Raw genomic sequence first — 18,210 nt, forward strand, 5'->3', positions numbered from 1 at the left:
GTACCCTACAGATCAGAAGGCAGCACAAGGACTGTACCCCTATACCCAGCACGGGTGACATGTACCCTACAGATCAGAAGGCAGCACAAGGACTGTACCCCAATACCCAGCACGGGTGACGTACCCTACAGATCAGAAGGCAGCACAAGGACTGTACCCCAATACCCAGCACGGGTGACGTACCCTCCAGATCAGAAGGCAGCCTACACTTATGGGATGACTTCCAGTCGGCAGTGAATAGTTTGGAAGAGAATTACAATGTGTTACCTGCACAGCCTCCACCATGACACCTGAGTAGCAGGCCATTTGCCTGTGGCCAATACTGGATCTCATTTCAAGTTTAGCAACAGAGGAAGCGCCGCTTGAACATCTCAGCTTTTTGAAGGATAAAAGAACATTAATACTTTTAATATTCAACAATCAGGAATTGTAATGGAAAGTTAAAAAGATTGTCCTGCCTCCATGCGTCTCACTTTCAGACACTTTAATGAAAAGCGCTGGAGAAATGCTTGGACTATTTAGCATTTCAATACATGTAATATCCTTGCAGATAAGGGCGTCAGAATATTACCAAAAGACTTTACAAAAAAATAGACTACCTCTTTAGCTACCACCTTGTCAGCCGGAGGGCTGTGCTGAATTCCAATTCTGAAACATTTGTCCTCAATAAGACAAAATTGTGATAAGATAATTTTTTTAAGTAGGTAGCAGCTGCCTGTGAATAGGCTGAGGATGAAAGAGGCGCACTTGGCCCAAAAGATCCTGACCTGAATTAATGTTGCTGCCAGGCAAGTAATAAACACCCGAGAACGATTGTAGCCAATTCAGTTAGTGAAACAATTTCTGGTAATCCAGACTGGTAACTGCTGAATATTAGGACTTTGTTTTCCTATATTAAATAGGTTTAGTGAGCGAGCCACCATGCCCTGGGACGACTTTCATTGGCCAGGAATATGAATAATATAACATGAGAAAAACTAAAACTTTCAATGTCGGCCCCTACTAAGGCCGAGGAATCCTCTGAAGCAGTTTGAATGAGATTACAGCATTTAAGGGAAATTCAAACAACCTGCAAAACTCCATCTGCCAGGCTTCCCCATCCACAAACCTGCTGTACCTCATCACTGAACTCATTGGACCCCATCTTTTATCCTGTAAAATCCCTGGGGCCCCTCCGGAAAGCTAACATGACAGTGGAGATTGATTTTATAATCAGACATTTGTAGAAGAGATTATCAGTGGTTCTGCTGGCACCGAATCTTTGTTCTGTACATAGCAGATATGTATTTCTGTGTCACATGAATGTTCAGGAAAATATCACTCCAGACTTCCTAATATAGAACCTCGATGTATCTGTGAAGCTCATACAGAACATTTATAACATTTCCAGAAAAGTCTGATAATTGTCTGTGACTGACTTTCCTTGTCTTGTGTTCCCCTTTAAGTCATCAGTCAGGAATTATTCCGAGTTCATAACAAGATGAGATTGTCTGTGGTCTCTGGGCTGCCGCATTCATTATGCCAATACTCAGAGGTAACGCTGACGAATACTCCAACCTGCGCCAGAATGATTAAGTCAGCTGGTAATGGACAATCCTCCGTTTAATATCCGGCTTGGCGCTGCAGATGACTACGTGACCAAGGACCGTCTCTAGAAGTCTGGGACTTACACCGTCCCAAACACTCAGCGCCATACGGAAATCCCAGCTTTCATCTCATAAAATAAGCAAGCAAAATAATCAACCTGACAAATGGCAACCAAATCCAGAAACAGAATTCCTCAAAGTTCTCTCATCTCAAGTAGAAAAACACAAGAAAGTGAAAATGAAAGTATTCTTCATCAGTGACAACACGTAAAGACACGGAAAAGAAATAAACACTCCACTTCCAGATAATAAATTCCCAACCAACTTTGCTATGGATTTCCTGGGAGAGGACACATCTTCTGATGCCATGGTCCCTGATCCAATGGAACCCAACTCACGCCTGACACACACCTCAACAACTGACTCACAACTGAGATTCACCAGATTCCCCGGACCCAGCTATATCTTTCATCCAGGTCATTCACCCCCCAGAATCTGCTGCAATAATTTACCCCAAAACTCCTCTTCTTCTTTCATCCCCAAACTTTCAACTTTAAATCTTTGTGCTCTTGTTTGCTTACATGCCAACATTCCTTTCTCTGGCACCATGATCCGCCATGTACTGGGACCACACCACCTACGGGGCCCGCACCACCTACCGGGACTGCACCATGTACCAAGACCACACCATGTACCAAGACCACACCATGTACCAAGACCACACCATGTCCCGCGACCACACCATGTACCGGGACCACACCATGTACCGAGACCACACCATGTACCGGGACCACACCATGTACCGAGACCACACCATGTACCGAGACCACACCATGTCCCGCGACCACACCATGTACCGAGACCACACCATGTACCGGGACCACACCATGTACCAAGACCACACCATGTCCCGCGACCACACCATGTACCGGGACCACACCATGTCCCGCGACCACACCATGTACCGGGACCACACCATGTCCCGCGACCACACCACGTACCGAGACCACACCACGTACCGAGACCACACCATGTACCGAGACCACACCATGTACCGAGACCACACCTTGTACCGGGACCACATCATGTACCGAAACCACACCATCTACTGGGACCAAACCAACTACTGGGACCACATCACCTAGCGGGACCACACCATGTACCGGGACTACACCACATACTGGGACCACACCATGTACCAGGACCACACCACCTAGCAGGACATCACCACCTACCGGGACTACACCACCTACCGGGACAACATCATGTACCGGGACTACACCTCCTACCGGGACCACACCATGTACTAGAACCACACCATGTACTGAGACCATACCATGTATCGGGACCAAACCAACTACTGGGACCACATCACCTACCAGGACCACACCATGTACCAGGACCACACCACCTAGCAGGACCACACCACCTACAGGGCCCACACCACCTACCGGGACTACACAATGTACCGGGACCACACCACATACCAGGACCACACCACGTACCGAGACCACACCATGTCCCACGACCACATCACCTACCGGAACCACACCATGTACCAAAACCACACCATCTACAGGGACCAAACCAACTACTGGGACCACATCACCTATCGGGACCACACCATGTACTGGGGCTACACCACCTACTGGGACCACACCATGTACCAGGACCACACCACCTACCGGGACCACACCATGTACTAGAACCATACCATGTACTGGGACTAGGACGACACTACAAACAGGGACCACACCATGAACCGAGACCACACCATGTATTGAGACCATACCATGTATCCGGATCACACCATGTACCCGGACCACACCATGTACTGGGACCATACAATGTACTGGGACCATACCATGTACCAGGACCACACCACGTACTGGGACCACGCCATGTACTGGGACCACAAAACATACCAGGACCACACCATTTACTGAGATCACACCATGTACTGGGACCACATAATGTACTGGGATCATACCATATAGAGGGACCATACCATGTACTGGGACCATACCATATTCTGGGACCATACCATGTACTGGGACTATACCATGTGCTGGGACCATACCATGTACCGGGACCACACCATGTACCGGGATCATACCATGTACAGGGACTATACCATGTACTAGGATCATACCATGTACTGGGACCATACTATGTCCTGGGACCAAAACATGTACTGGGTCCATTCGATGTATTGGGACCACAACATGAGGGAAAAAATTATGTATCCAGACCATACCATGTACTTGGACCACACGATGAACTGGGATTATACTATGTTCTGGGACCACACACTGTACTGAGACCATACCATGTACTGAGAATATACCATAAATTGGAATCATACCATGTATCGGGACCACACCATGTATTAGTACCATACCATCTATTTGGACCACACAATGTACTGGGATCTTACCATGTACTGGGACCATTCTATGTACTGAGACCATACCATGTACTGGGACCACACCATGTACTGGGATTATACCATAAACTGGGACCATACCACGTATCAGGACCACACCATGTATCGGGACCATACCATGTACTTTGACTACACAATGTACTGGAACCACACCATGTACTGGGACCACACCATGTACTTGGACCACACCATGTACTTGGACCACACAATGTCCTGGGACCACACCATGTTCTGCGACTATACCATGGGATTATACCATAAACGGGGACCATACGATGTATCAGGACCACACTATGTATCGGGACCATACCATGTACTGGGACCAGACCATGTACTGGGACCACACAATGTACTAGGACCACACCATGTACTGGGACCACACCATTTATTGGGATTATGCCATAAACTGGGACCATACCATGTATCGGGACCACACCATGTATTTGGACCACACAATGCACCTGGGATTATACCATTTACTGGGTCCACACCATGTACTTGGATTTTACCATGGGATTATACCATAAACGGGGACCATACCATGTATTGGGACCATACCATGTATCAGGACCATTCAATGTACTGGGACCACACCATGTACTTGGACCACACTATGTACTGGGATCAGCCCATGTACCGAGACCACACCACATACTGGGATCATACTACTTACTGGTACGGGGGACCACCATGTACTTTGACCAGACAATGTACTGTGACTATACCATGTACTGGGACCACACCATGTACTGGGACCACACCATGTACTGGGACCAAACCATGTACTGAGACCATACCATGTACTGGGACCACACCATGTACTGGGACCAAACCATGTACTGAGACCATACCATGTACTGGGACCACACCATGTACTGGCACCATACCATGTACTGGGACTACACCATGTTCTGGGACCACACCATGTACTGGGAACGCACCATGTACTGGGAATATACCATGTTCTGGGACCACTCCATGTACTAAAACCATACCATGTACTGGGACCACTCCATGTACTGGGACCATACCATGTATAGGGACCAAACCATGTTCTGGCACATTACCATGTTTTGGGACCACACCATGTACCTGGACCACACAATGTACTTGGACCACACAATGTACTTGGACCATACCATGTACTGGGACCAAGCTATTTTCTGGGACCACACTATGTACAGGGACCCCACCATGTACTGGGACCCCACCATATACTGGGACCCCACCATATACTTGGACCACACCATGTACCGGGACCACACGATGTACTGAGACCAGTTCAAGTACTGGGACCATACAATGTATCAGGACTATATCATGTGCTGCTGAGCAGTGCTAAAGTTGCCTGGTTTGACCAGTTCCATGGTTCAGTTTGTCTTTGATATTCAGCTCCCCCTGGAGTGATTTATAATTTAATTATGATACTATGCTATATTAATGGGTCAGAACAAGCGCTTCTTGAGCCCCGGACAATGCTGGAACATTTAGTGATGACCCCGCAGATCCCAAGCTGGTGGCTCTATATAATGAACTGACAGCTGCGAAGACAATATATTGTATTCTATTTGTAATATGGTTACAGAATCCAATAATTCAGTTCACTACAGAAGTACTGACAGCTGGCACCTGCCATAAACTGAAACAGAAAAATGGGCCAACAATGCAATGTTTTCCCACCAGGGTCTTAGAAAATAGGATTTGTTTTTTGGATATGAATGAGGCTGAGAAAGTGCAGATCCCACATTTCACTTTTACAGCCCCATTGTCTTAGTAGAAGGTGTCACTTCTGGAAGTATAAAAGGGCCATAGTTGGAGCTATGGGGTTAGAAAATAAAGTGGTACCTGTGATTCTGGGCCCATGACATCATGGAATAAACAGAGGGGCCACACTCCTGTGAGATCAGGGCATAAAGAAGAGGCTCATGAGGTCAGGAAATAAAGGTAAGCCATTGACTTTGAGCTCCAAAGGTTCAGAAGGGAAAGTTGTCCCTAGGTATGTAAGGCCAGGTGATATAGATGGGCTGCTTTTCCTGGGCTTAGATCAGAATATGCAGAGAAAAACCTTCCATTCCTCGGGCCAGGAGGTCATTCTATGATGGTGATTTGCAGAGAGGACCATTGTTCCTGGCACCATAAGGTTATATTCTAAAAGGCTTATTCTTCATTAGAACTTCCACTTAGATCTCTTATTTCTATTATCAACAATCAAAATAGTTGAAGGGTTAATAAATCCTGGCTACTGACCGCTAAGTATGGTATGTATTTTTCTGTATGTGAGTACTCATTGATATATAGCACCTAAGGCTGGTCGAATAGGACAGGGAGTAAATGGTTAACTGAGCTAGGAGAGTCATACAGGATACAAAAAGCTGAGTAAATGGTTAATGACATGGCATAGGTACTGAGTAAAGAGTTAATTAACCCTGGTGGCTGAGTAATTTGGGGATAGGTGGTTAATTGAGGCCAGGTGAGCTGGTGTTACCCTGTCATGCCCTCCTCTTTCTGAGAGGTGAGAAGTGTGCACTCCAGCATGTGTTCATTGTGTGCTGCCTGGTGAATGTGTGTGCTTGGGGGGAGATAAAGGTGGGGGGGGATTCACTCTCCATTGGCTGCCAGGATATGACAGGCATCTCCCCCTCCTCCTGGATGCAGCCTGCCTCTGTGAATGTGAGAAAATGGGTTTAAAGTGGAGAAGGATTTGCTGGTGTCTGTATCGTGCTGATACTGCCAACGTCCAAGGAGAGCGATCGCTTCCAATGGCACACACTGCCGCCTGCATTCTGTGTATTGGCTTCTCTTTGGTGTCTTGTGTACCCACCAGCAGCAGTGAAGGTAAGATTCACCAGCACGTTCATCATAATCTACCATTGTAAAGGGAATCTAAATTGTGGAGAGAGTCTAAGTTCTCCCCCAAGAATGTCTTCTCTGCATTGTACCCAGAGCCGACTTTCCCCACATCTGGTCCACGTTCTACTCTTGATTGTACCAAAAGTCAAAGTTCTTTCCCAAATATTACTCTCCACTAGATTTTATCAGGAGTTCTTCTAGATTGTGTAAAATAGTCTACGTACTTTTCTAGGTTCTACCAAAAGTCTGTGATCTCCTATAGATTGTTAGCAGAATGTATATTCTATATTGTGTCTACAATTTCACGTACATTGTGTAAAATAGTCTACGTACTTTTCTAGGTTCTACCAAAAGTCTGTGATCTCCTATAGATTGTTAGCAGAATGTATATTCTATATTGTGTCTACAATTTCACGTACATTGTGTAAAACAGTCTACGTACTTTGCTAGATCTGTGATCTCCTGTAGATTGTACGGAGTTTATGTTCCTCTCTAGATTGTACCAAAATCTACATTTTCTTTGGATTTACCAGTCTACCATTTCTCCCCGATCTGTACAGTCTATGTATTGGTGTCTGTGTTCTTCTCTAGACTGTGCATGGCCTACATTTCTTCTAGAATAAACCCAGAGTCTACATTATTATCCAGATTATACATCTCTAGGAACTCTCAGGAGGAAGCTCGGGGCCATTGAGCCAGGTCTGGCCAGGGAAGATGGAGCCACTCATTAATTTAGAAAGTTGCACATATTGATTGGTGGATAGATAGCTGCTCCCACAGATAATAGCCACCTCATCTATGCCTTGGGGGGTGACAAGGTGTGCAATGGTTCTGTTCATATGTGGACAAAGGTTGTCTCTTTATCAGATGGTTTACATGACGCTCACACAATCGCCTACAGTGACATCCAACTTTTTTCTGACAGACAGGGGGGTGGGGGGCATTCAGGGGTCAATTTGCCAAATTTCATTATCAAACAATTTATGTTGTATCCCATATATGTGCACTGAGATCTCCAATCATCAGGTATACAGAACACCACACATAAAAGGATTGGGGCTGAAGAGGTATGTGTATTCGTTGTACCCCTGTTGTGTCTTCGTTGTACCCCTGTTGTGTCGTCGTTGTACCCCTGGTGTGTCTCTGTTGTACCCCTGTTGTGTCTCCTTTGTACCCCTGATGTGTCCTGTACCTTGCATGTGTTTATAGGAAGAGATGATCTTCTATGTATGTTATATATCTTTCTGTTTGTGTTCTAAACTTGACCTTGGTGTATTTGATGCCGTCATATACCTGTATCATGTACCCTATACATATAATAGTAACCAGGCTGCTCTCTTACCCTGGATGTTGTACATAGCACTGGGTTTGGTCGACTATATTGCCTTATATAGTACATTACACCCATTGCCATGGCACTGCCTTACATAGTACATTACACCCATTGCCATGGCACCGCCTTACATAGTACATTACACCCATTCCCATGGCACAGCCTTACATAGTACATTACACCCATTGCCATGGCACAGCCTTACATAGTACATTACACCCATTGCCATGGCACAGCCTTACATAGCACATTACACTCATTGCCATGGCACAGCCTTACATAGTACATTAGACTCATTGCCATGGCACCGCCTTACATAGTACATTACACCCATTGCCAATAGTCCAATAGAAGAATCCTGTGGGTAGCACAGTGATAGTATAAGCTCAGTAAAGTGACAACGGGCAGTAAAAGAGAGGCGTTGGCACTGTAAAGTCCTCAGCAGTCATTTTCTGCACTGACTGGAGGTGACGCCAGAAACTTATCATCTTCATGTCACAGTCTGAGCTGCTTCTCCATCTGTAATCAGCGTGTCACAAGTCACCTTGTACCAATGTCGGCCCCAGAATGGAGGAAACTTGTACAAAGTTATGACATGTCGCTGGAAGAGAAAAACAAAACCCACCAGAACTGACTATTGTGCCATGGCTGGATCATCCACGCTAGGAACCTCAGGCCCCATGTATGTCCAGAAGGGCCCAAATGCAACAATCAAAGCCGAGAATTTGGCACCAATGGTCGAAGCGGTGCAACTCTTCGACTTATAGACAACTGGTGTCTTATGGGACCATTCCAGTACAGACAGTGCACTGAGGGGCCCCTCTACAGTGCCTATTGCAATCCCTATTGGCTGAACAAATGTTTTTTAAGTTTAAGATAAGGTAATATTGAATAACAATTTTCACAGTGATTAGTTCATGAAAATGCTTATTTATTACCCAGTCACATGTTTTTCCATATATTCTGCTATTGGGTAGAATGAAAGTAATGGCCATGAATAATTCTCTGGTGATATGCCGGCAGTGGTGACCACGAATATATTTCTGGTGTCCTGCCGGCAGTGGTGACCATGAATAAGTCTCTGGTGATATGCCGGCAGTGGTGACCATGAATATATTTCTGGTGACATCACGGGAATAGAAGCCACGAATATATCTCTGTTGACGTGACGGCAGTGTTGACCATAAATATATCTCCGGTGACACCACGGGAATGATGACCATGAATATATCCCTGGTGACATGCCGGCAGTGGTGCCAATAAATATATCTCTAGTGACATGATGGCAGTGGTGGCCATTACCATGTTCTGGTGACCATGAATCATTTTCTGGTGACATTCCGGCAGTTGTGGCAATGAATATATCTCTGGTGATGTGCCGGCAGTGGTGACTATAAATTTATCCCTGTCGACATGCCAGCAGTGGTAGCCATTAATATATATCTCCAGTGACGTGCCTGGTGGCCATTATTATTTCTCCGGTGATGTGCCGGCAATGGTGGCCATAAATAAATCTCGGGTGACATGCTGGCTATTAATATATCTCCGGTGACACAACAGCAGTGGTGAACATGAATATATCTCTGATGACATGCCGGCAGTGGTGACCGTGAATATATTTCTGGTTACACAATGGGAGGTGTTACTATGAATATATCTCTGGTGACATGACGGGAGTGGTTACCATACATGTATCTCTGGTGACATGCCACCAGTGGTGACTATAAATATACTACCGGGGACATATTGGCAGTGGTGACCATGAATATTTCCCTGGTGACATGCCAGCAGTGGTGACCATGAATACATGTCCAGTTACATGCCATTTGCCAGGACAACATTGATATGAATGGTCTATAAATGAAGTCCCCCATCTTCTAAGAAAAGGGCAGCCAACGGTTGAGATTACCCCCCTATCCCCGACTCAACTTCCCTTCAATGTAAATTGCTTCCCCCATCTGACCCATTTCTAGCAGCTTAAACTGTGACTTCATCTAATCTGTGAGCAACGACGCCATGCTGACTATTAATGAGTATGATATCAGAAGGATTGGGGGGGGAGCAGCTTACACCAACCACTCGATGAGATCTCCGTCAATAATGAGGCCAAATTTCTTCACAGAACTCACTCCACATGTCTCAATTTTAAGAAATCACACAGAAGATTTTGCTGACATTTCCATTGTCTTGATGTCTTGTGAGAACAATCAGATTGGAAGAGGAAAGCAGTAAAGCTCAGGTTCTGTTTCCTGTGTCAGATGTTTCAGATGTCTCCGGTACTGATAGGGGCAGCTTTATGCCATACAGCCAAACTTCAGCCGTACATAGCCGACCTGATTCCATACAGCCAAACTCTGACCATAATCCTGGCCCCTGTCCATACAGCCAAACTCTGGACCCCATACCAAAGATGGCTCTCCACACTCCCATCACTTTTCACCCATCCTGGTAGGACCTCACACTGGGCAGGAGGGTGGGAATCTCTTCTTCTTCCAACTGGCAAATTTCTGACTTTCTCTCTTTTTTTCCTCTATTTTATAAACTTTGTTTTCATTACCTTCCTATCCTGACCTGACCACCCCCTTTTCACATGACTTATTGGCCCTCCAACCTCATTCATGCCGGCCCACACCTATCCCCCCTGTCGCAGGCTTTTTGGGCCTCGCTTTAGCAGCAATGTCTCAGGGTCATCATTTTCTTGATTTTTTTTATCAGTTTCTCTCCTTGTTGTGGAAGAACTTTGGCCCCATGCTTGCAACATTGCTTCAATGCATTGAGGTTTGCTGCCATTCGTTTTAGCACGGCTCTCTCAAGGTCCCCCTAACAAATTGTGATTGGGTTGAAGTCTGAACTTCGATTCTTTTTCTTCCATTTTGTTGCAGAATTGCTGGTGTATGTGGGATCATTGTCCAGTCATGAACCAATTCCTGCCAAGCTTGGCCTCACATTTCACTCTGAAATGCTTTGGTATACAGAAGAGCTAATGGTTGACTCAATGGGCCTGAATTGAAGACTACCATGGAGGAACCTGGGTGATCCAACAAACCTGAAATAGATCTGGTCCTGGACTGAAAGCATTTCCCTGCTATAGCAAATGATTTTTAAGAAATCCATTCCAGGTTTTCTGGATCACCCAAGTTCTCCCATAATAGTCTGTCTTCAGTTTTGGAGAGATTTATTAAATTAGGGTGAATTACTTCATTGTGCCCAGGTCCTTTGGCTGAAGAACAAGCCTTAATCATCACTCCATGCTTGACAGTCGGTAAGAGTTATTTGCTGGTTTTGTTTATTATGATTTCCACTTATCCATGCTGCCCTTTTACTGAGAAGAAGGGATTGTACATATATTACTATCCCAGCTTATCTGTCCCTAACTTTTGTGACACTTCGAGGACTCATCATTTCCTAACCACTGGAGAGACCAAACCCGACAAATCCCTGAAGGGGGATGAAGAGCACCTGTAATGTTATATGTACATACAAGGCGTGACACGTGATCAGATGTAAACTATAGCATGTGTCAGGTGTGATTACAGGTGTGACATGGAGTACAGATCATCATATCCCTATGTAATGTACAGCGCTTAATAATATAATCTTGTTTATAAATACTGTTTATTTAGGAGACGATCGGTCATTTTATATCGTCAGTGGAATAAAACGATTAACCTTTTTTATATCGTCAGTGGAATAAAACGATTAACCTTTTTTATATCGTCAGTGGAATAAAACGATTTTTATATAGTCCGTGGAATGAGATGATTGTTAATTTTATATTGTCAGTGGAATAAAACGATCGATAATTTTTATGTCGTCAATGGAATAGGACGATCGGTCATTTTATAAGGGAGGTGGGTATGATTATTGGTTTAGTGGTTTTAATATTTTTCTTTAAGGATAATTCCTCATCAAGGTTTTTATGATATGTTTGTATCCCAGACGTCATCTGACATTAATTCTGTTTTTCTTCCAGTCAATCTATTGGACACATCCACCATTCCGGGGGACTGGGGCTGGCTAACGTACCCGCCACATGGGGTGAGTGTGCCATACAATTCCATTAATATTTAGCAAAGGGTGACCCATGTGGATAATAACGTTCATGACAATGGTCTGACTACTTCCATGGGAATATTGCAATCTTTTCACTGTTAAGGGCTGCAATCATAAATTACATTGACTTTTTAAATCTGGCGGAGCAGCAATATACTTTGTAACCTATTTAATATGTAATAAAATAAATGTGTGCTCCTCCTCCTTTGATTCTCAGCATCAGCAGCAGCTAAGTTTTCTTTATGTAGATCTGTCTTTATGGTGTAACAATTGTAGGGATGTGACATTCATTACTAAGGGAATCCTTCCAGTATTGTAACAAAATAGATATAGAAGATACTTAGCGGCAAAATAAATTGCAATCGCAGGGAATCCCATCCTAATCTGATGAACGTTCTGCAGGTTGGATGTCAGTCCTTGACCAGTGATCACCCTCTCCCAGCATTCTACCTTCTCAGGATGAATTTCTATAGAATGGCCCCATGAAACATGTTTTATAGATTGCTAAGACATTACTGATATCACCATATTCACCGATATTCAAATGTACCCAGCCTATGATCATCTAAATTAGGTCCGCTAACCCCATTGTATGATAATCCAGATTTTCCTCCTGCTCAGGGTATATCGAGGTTCTTGGTTTGGAATTTGGAGGCGTTTACCCGTTTTATCTGATCTGCAGGTTATTTTGTGGTTCAGGACAGATCGACCCTTCTTTCCTCATTTCATATCTGATATATGGCAAACACATATTTGGTGGATGGACATGACGCACCTCCACTAGTTTCATGGCAATGGGAGATGGATTGCTCTTTTCCTCAGTAGGTTTAGACAAGGCGTTTGTATTGTATTACATAGCTAGGTGGTGAAAAGAAACTTTAAAATCTTAGCTCCGTGCTACTGCTAGCCTGAAGAATTTCTCTCCATTATTCAGAGACCCGTTGGCAATGCCCTTCCCATGGGGGTATCATGCTACACATGTGGCATCAGTACGGAATGAGCTGACATCTAGGATTCCTGGGTCATAGATTCTTAGACATATTCTAACTGCACCACAAAGTTATTCCAAGACATATTATTTCAGGAATTCGAGTATATACCACCTATGGAGGATGATCATAATGAGAATTACCTGGATACCGGGCTGCTTGGCTAATTTTTAAACAAATTATTTAGGATTGAGCTATACAGTTGACATTCAAAAATCTGGCAACCTCTGGACCAGAGGAGTGCTGGATTTAATAAAAATTCTGGATTTTTGAAAGTTATACTCACCTCAACACACAGGCAGCCTTCCTCTGGCAGTACCGCGGACATCTGGCACAGTTTGGGGGGCGGGTAGAAGGGACGTCTCAATGTGTATTTAGTTTAGCAAGCAAGACCTAACAGCTGTTTCTGGAGAACAGCGCCATCAAAACATCAGTGGCCTAACAGTGTACTACAGTCCCTGTATTGAAAATGCGATCTGAAATTCATGCCTGAAAACGGAAGGAAACGGATTATCGATGGCCGGATTTTGGATTGTCAACTGTACCGTACTGTGTGGACATTCTCTTGGAGATGGACATGGTGGGGTTTCGTTCTTTGTTCCCCCTCCCCCTTTTTTATTTAACTGGATTTGAGATTAAATATGTGTTATGTGGATACTTTAATGTATTTATGTTCAGGGTTTGCATGTTATGGAAGTGAATTATTTGGTAGTTTTTTTTTATTATGATTCAAAAGATACATAATTGAGATTCAAAAATGATATTCTATTTTTTCCCTTTCCCTTTTTTTTCTTTTTATATGTTGCTAGAGTTGCTATGTATTATTATTATTTTTTTAATATTTTAATATAGAAAATTTTAATAAACATAGATACACCAAAATGTATCCAACAATTTGGCGTGTGACTATGAGGTGAATGTCGGTGCCAACGTGTAAGGGACCGGTTGTTTCTAGTGGTGAAAAAGAGGTAATTGTCATGATTTGTAATATTGTTACAGTGAATGTTGGGGCTCAGTTTCAGCCTCAGGGATTAGCTCGGCTTTTATAGGGAAATGAATTTTACAAATATTCCCACACATCGGGTCTTTGGGGTGACTGTATTCTCCTCCAGGTAGATTTGGATATTTGGGGACGGTATGAAGTTTTGTGTTTCTATCTTGTAAGAGTTACTTGTAAGATCCAGCGGATTTATGTGTAACCTGCCCCTGAAATGTGCAGATTGTAGAGGAAGGTAATTGCTGATGTATCTCCGCAGGTCATTGTATAGACCTGACCCCGTCACCAGCTCCTAGGGAGATCCCCGAGGCTCGGAAAGGGACGTCACAAACAAGTGACCCCGAACCTCAATCTTGTGTCACCCCAAAATGAATGTCAAAGGACAAATCGCTGATCACACACAAAAGACACTCGTAGAAATGTTTCACATATGTCACGTCAGTCATTAGCTCATATCTGTATTTTATTAGTGGTCCTTGTCCAGACCTCAGGCTTTATTTCTATACTTTGGTCTCATATCTGAAAGTTTAGTATGTTATCTGATTATTGTTTGTGACTTCATCTGGATCATGGTCTTATTGGATCCTCATGGTTCTGTGATCACAGAAATGTCTAATTGTGGAGATTCCTCATCTTACCTGAGACCTATTCTGTGGGAGAAGCACAAGAGAAGATGTATAAGAGTTTTCAATAAAATATATAGTTCTCCCCGAGCGCTCCGCCCCCTTTTAGCGGGCGGAGCGCCCGGCTGCCGTGCCCCCTTCGCCCGCCTCTCATCCACAGTTCTAATCCTCTGAACAGACAATGGAGAGGCTGCTCCATTCTTAGTTGGATTCCAGCTGCTGATAAAAGCCGGGCGGGGGAAAACAGCAAAGCTAGAATGAGATGGGGACACAGGCTGTCCCTCCCCCATTCTCTAGCTGTGCTAAGTCTTCCATTGAACAAAATGTCTCCACCCGAGTGGGCCGGTGTGATCATCGGAGCAGTGTGATAGCTGTGTGTGTCATTCTGCAGCTCTGTATAAACCTTCATATCTTCTAAACTGTGTGTCATGATGACAAAATGTTCAGGGGCCACGGGGAACGCTTATAGTTTATAGTAATCTGCCCCCCAGAATTTAAAGATATGGGTTTCAGAATTTGAAAAACGTGTAAAAATACAACACTGGGGTTGCTGTTTCAAAAGCAAATGCGCCTAGGAGTCCTTAATTGAAAATGCAAATTGTTGACCCCGGGGCCCCTTACATATCAAGGAGCATTTAGGTGGGGTCCCTAAATTGATATCTACCTTTCACAAATCTATAACTTTGTTACCCTGTCTGCTTCTCTTCTTTGAATCCCAATTTCCTTGGAATGATGGGGTGTACAAAACAGAAATTGTGGGTTCCGGGGGGGGGGCACTTTTGGCTAACTAAAATTTCATTACAATGGCAAATGCACTGCCCTGCTACACATTACTGCCCACTTCTAACACTTGAACCCCAATTTCTATAGAATAGGGAGATGTAGGAAAGTCATGGCTACCAGGGCAGCGTGTTGTGATGGGCAGACTTTATGTAATGATGCCATGGAGATGAAAGTTTGGGGGCGTTAGCCACAGGTATCCCCACTTGCATCTATAAGTTTGTTTACCTGCACCTCTCTGTTCTAGAGAAATTAGGGTTCAGGGTAGGTAAGCAGAAGTTTTGTGTAACATTTTTTTGGGGGGTTATACATGTGTCCCCCATTTGCACCTACATTTTCAGTTTCCTGCACCTCCCCATTGCAGATAAATTGGGGTTCAAAGAACAGAAGCAGAAAGTGTGGCAGAGTTTTACAATTATAGTTTTGTGAAAGGTAGGTATAAATATTTAGGGGCCCCACCCCAATTCTCCTTGCTATGTTTGTGGCCCCGGGGATCCCTAAATTTGCATTTTAGATTTTGGGCTCCTAGGTGTACTTGCCTTTGAAACAGCAACTTCAATGTTTAACTTCTACAAGTTTTGAACCTTTTTAAATATATAATTCTTTTAATTGAAAAAACACATATTGGTTATTGTTACTATTATACGCAGAGTAATAAAATTACTAAAGAAAAGGAAAATGATTTATTTATTTTTCAAAAAAACTATCACAGTAAGAAATCACTTTATTTATTTGATAAGCACTTCACATTTATATTTGTTTTTTTATATATAACAATTTAAATTAAATAAATTAATATTAACATTTATTAAATTAACTACATATTAATTATTATTTATCTCATCACTTATCACTAATCAATTATTTATGTTTTAAAAATCACTTATAATCAAAAGAATACAAAATATTACAATTCTAATCCCCTCTCTGCTCTCTGTTCATCTAAACCAACCATGATTATATTAAAGAACTCCTTGGAGTGGCCCCAGTCTCCGGTGTAAAGAGATATATGAACCATTATGCGTATCCCATGACTGTGAGTTTATATAAATATGTAATTATGTGTTTTACAATGGAAATCGATCTAATTGTCAATACTTATGATGATTGTGTTAGCACACCATAGATCTCCCTGCCTGTCCTGAAGAAGCGAAACGCGTGGGAAGATCATAGTGGGTGCTCATGCAGGAGATACTTAATAGTACGGTGTATGTTTTATGTAATTGTTTATTGTCATTTTGTATTCAAATAAAAGTTTTTTTTTATCAGTATTCCTTGCTTTAAGGTCCCAAATTGAATTTTCTATTTTTTAAGTTTTTAAACTTGTTAGCCCCACATCTTAAAATTCAGGTTACTGGTAGCAATGAGGGTCCCCCGTGTACCCTGAAAATGTCAAGCGGTTACAACCAAGGGTTTAGGAGATCTGATTGAACACAGTGAGTTGTTAATATGACAAGCAGCCACACACATCACAATGCGCCGCCATCGAGGTCGTTACAAATTTCACAGTTTTTACATTGTGGGTCCCCATCTGCTATCACACGCACAATGCTCCTAAAGCATCATTTTACCATTAAATAAAGTGACTTTCCCCTTTTATATAATACAAAAATGTGGGGGGGGTTCATTTTTGGGGAGGACCCCCCCTTTCCATCTTTACTGCCATGGCGGACTGAAGGGTAAATCTGCAGCCTCCTGGGGTATTTGTGTGACGTATCCCCGGTGGGAATATATCATCACAGTACAGTATGCACGGTATATGGTATAATAATATAAACTAACCACACGAATACAATTACACTAATAAAACATGGAACTCTGCGAAGATCAAAATACACAGCACTGATCAGTTTGGGAATAATATGGAAAAATTGGGCATACTAACAAGCCAGGCATTAGAAAGGTGGAGCAAAGTATAGGGGGAAGGTAGAACACGGACACAATAATAGGGGTACTGGGTACCTATGGCATAAACTAGGAGCTCTATAATACCATCCATTCCAGTAGTGTGATCACATCGCAGTCGGATCTCAAGCTGTGCCAGGTTGCTTCCTATATGCAGTCAGTATTGCGGTTTACTGTCATAAATGGAGAAGAAAATGATGTTTGTGGTATTTTATTTCCTGTTGAGTTTTTGAACACCTTTTGTAGCATCTTATTGCAAGGAGATAATTCCTTTTGCTACGTGAACAGCCTATACTGGAAATGAACCCGAATGTCTCCCATCTCTTAGTATTATAGTAGGTCAGGTTCAAAAAAGACCAAGTCCATCAAGTTCACCCACTAGGGAAATAAACATATCCCAGATATAAAACCCTATAACACATAGCTGATCCAAAGGAAGGCAAAAAACCCCAATAACCCCTTATAAACCCCGGGTACAATTTGCTCCAACAGGGGAAAAAAATATTTCCTGATCCTGTGAGACAATCGGATGTTCCCTGGATCAGCAGTCTCTGTTATCTTTACCTTAAAGCTTTAATCCCCAACTATGTTTGACCTCATAACTTTGAAACAAAAAAAATCCTTAATCCCCAGTTATATTCTGTGCTT

At 43.2% G+C, this 18,210-nt stretch overlaps 1 protein-coding gene across 1 annotated transcript in view; it reads left to right on the forward strand.

Annotated features, from left to right (window-relative positions):
• Positions 1-6,791: 6,791 nt before the first annotated feature.
• The window catches only part of EPHA8 (EPH receptor A8), a 27,360-nt gene continuing 15,941 nt past the window's right edge, over positions 6,792-18,210 (forward strand). The window contains exons 1-2 of the mRNA XM_072426232.1: positions 6,792-6,867; positions 12,189-12,253. Coding sequence (XP_072282333.1) covers positions 6,792-6,867; positions 12,189-12,253 — 141 coding nt within the window. The remainder of the gene's footprint in view (positions 6,868-12,188; positions 12,254-18,210) is intronic.

This window comes from Pyxicephalus adspersus, chromosome 11, assembly GCF_032062135.1.
Source record: "Pyxicephalus adspersus chromosome 11, UCB_Pads_2.0, whole genome shotgun sequence".
Classification (NCBI taxonomy): domain Eukaryota; kingdom Metazoa; phylum Chordata; class Amphibia; order Anura; family Pyxicephalidae; genus Pyxicephalus; species Pyxicephalus adspersus.